Below are 2431 nucleotides of genomic sequence, written 5' to 3' on the forward strand. Positions count from 1 at the left end.
CAAAATGCCAGTAGGTTCCAAATTCTGAGTGCTGCAAACAGGCTCAGGCAGCAGAGGATGGCCCAGAGTAAAACAACATTCCTGGAGGAATGAGGCCACCACAATCACAAGATTACCCCTCCCATTGCTGTGCAGAGCTCTGGGGAGCATTCTCAGGAGGAATCCAAAGTGGAACTGAGCTGGTCCGTGGCAATCCTGCCCAGAGCAGCTGGTGGGACAGGAGAAGGCTCGTGCAGGGATGGACGTGGGCAGGTTCTGAGGGCCTGTAACACACTGCTGCTTCCCGAGGGGGAGAGGAGGGATGGAGGGGTCACAGCACAGCCCCTGCATGGCCACACCTCAGCTCTGGAGAGCAGAGAACCCTGAGAAGGGCAGAGCCAGCAGCCCTGGGCTGCTCTGGCGGGTGCAGGAGCTGGCTGGGCAGGGTGCTGTTCACTCCTGCTGCTGTGTCTGGGTGCCATTTCTCCGTTGCAGGCTGCGGATACCCCTGAGTGTGCAGAGCAGCAGGCCAGAGGCTGCTGCCAGGCTGCAGAGGGACTGGCTGGCCCTGCTGGAGCGGCACTGCCAGCCTGGCAGCGCTGCCACCCCGGGGGGCTCCCAGGGGTGCAGCTCCCCCGAAGCTGACTATGAGGAATTCATTGTGCCTGTGGATGAGCAGAGAGAGGAGACGCCCAGCTTTGGTGGGAATTCTGCAAGGAGCAGCCTGAGCAAACCTGCAGCTGCCCTGGCAGAGCCTGCAGAGGGGCAGGCGGCCCCAGCTCTGCCACCTGCCCTGGGCAGGGCCGAGGTGCCACCAGCCCCACCTGCCCTCCCACAGCCCTGCAGTGCCCCTCCAGCAGCAAAGAGGACCAAAGCCTTTCACTGGGATGTCGTTCCTTGTGACAAGGTGAGGATGAAACCGAGGGCAGCCGTTAAAGGGGAAAAACCTAAATATTGCAGCCCATGTGATGTGGGCAGTTACAGGAATCCAGCCGTGCCACAAAATGACCTGGATGCTCCTCTCTGTGTTTGCCTGGAACAAAGGGCCTCTGTTATTCTGGCTTTTTGTTTACCCTCTGTCCCTCCTGTATTTTTAGATTCAAAAATCTGTCTGGGGATCGTGTGACCCATGCAAGAGGAAAATAGATGTGTGCAGGCTGTGTGAGCAGTTCCAGATCCAGGACACAGCAGTGCTTCTGGGCAGCGAGCCTCCCGTGAATCAGCACATCCTGCTGGACAGAAAAGTTGCACACAACTTCAGTGAGTGGATCAGCAGGGGCTGGGTGCTCCTCCTCAGCCTGGGCTGAGCTCTGCCTGCGTTTGCTGTCTGTGCCAGGCAGTCATCTGGGTGCAAATCCTCTTTTCATTCAGTGCTTCTGTCTTTGTAAAACAAGACCCCAGGGCTCAGCTGCTCCGGAGTACAGACAAACCCCCAAGCTGCTTTTTTTGTCCAAACCTGGGCATGGCACTGAGCAGTGATGCTGCTGTTTTGGGGCAGATGTGTAAATCATCCCCAACCCCTGTAAAGTCAATTTAAGCCTCTGACTACGAAGGCTTTTCCCATTTTGTGGGCTGCAGAGCCCCCAGGAGCAGGCTGGCAGGCAGAACTCACAGAGCTGAGCTGCAGTGGGGTCAGGGATCCCTGCAGGGGGGTGGGTTGGGGTGAGGAGCCTTTGGGGCAGCTCCAGGGCAGGAATCCTTGGCTTCTCCCTGGCTGAGGACTCCACAACCCTTTGCTCTCCTGCTTCAGGTGGGATTCCACCCAAAGCCTGACCTAGAGCAGCCTTTCAGAGCTAATGAAGCAGCTCAACACCCAGTCCTGCTCTTCCTGATAAAACATTGTGGAGCTCTTTTAATTCCCTTGGTGAGGAGAGGTAGATGTTAAAGGAGCAGCAGTAATTGTTCTTCAAAGAGCACTCTGATTTCTGCTACAAAGATGCCTTTCCAAAAAATTTCTATAACCTAGAGATGCTTTAAGATGGTTACATGTGTAAAGAATTTGGGGCAGTCAGTTCTGAAGTTTTAATGATTTCATCTTGATGAATATGAATAAGAAAAAATGTATTTTGAAGAGCATGTAAAGTTTTAATTGGGACATGTAAATGGAGATATCTCAGAATTACTGCATCCCTTGACTAACAATTTGAAGGGTTAAAAGGAAGAGTGATGGCAAAGTGCTGTTGCAGATAAAAGAATCTTGTAATAGCACTTTTATCTACTAAATTATTGCAGTTTCTTTGAGGAAATGTCTTTCTTTTGCTTTGCAAATAACACAATTCCTCCTTTTGATCCTGTTCCTCTCACAGTTTTTCACAGAGACGTTCTACATCCCTTTCTTAATCTTATCCTCATCAGTGAGGGTTTTGGCATGTCCTTATTATAATGGACATTACTCAGATCAAAAGTTAATTTGATCCTGAGAATTCTGATTAATCTTCCTGCAAGTGCTGCA

The 2431-nt window shown here is 52.0% G+C and overlaps 1 protein-coding gene across 1 annotated transcript; it reads left to right on the top strand.

Annotated features, from left to right (window-relative positions):
• Positions 1 to 231: 231 nt before the first annotated feature.
• On the top strand, positions 232 to 1239 carry LOC120502859 (the record flags this gene model as incomplete). Its single annotated transcript, XM_039710796.1, has 2 exons — positions 232 to 886; positions 1077 to 1239. Coding segments are annotated over exons 1-2 (748 nt in total), but the record flags the coding sequence as incomplete, so codon positions are not given.
• Positions 1240 to 2431: the final 1192 nt, after the last annotated feature.

This window comes from Passer montanus, unplaced genomic scaffold, assembly GCF_014805655.1.
Source record: "Passer montanus isolate IOZ18808 unplaced genomic scaffold, ASM1480565v1 scaffold2319, whole genome shotgun sequence".
Taxonomy (NCBI): Eukaryota; Metazoa; Chordata; class Aves; order Passeriformes; family Passeridae; genus Passer; species Passer montanus.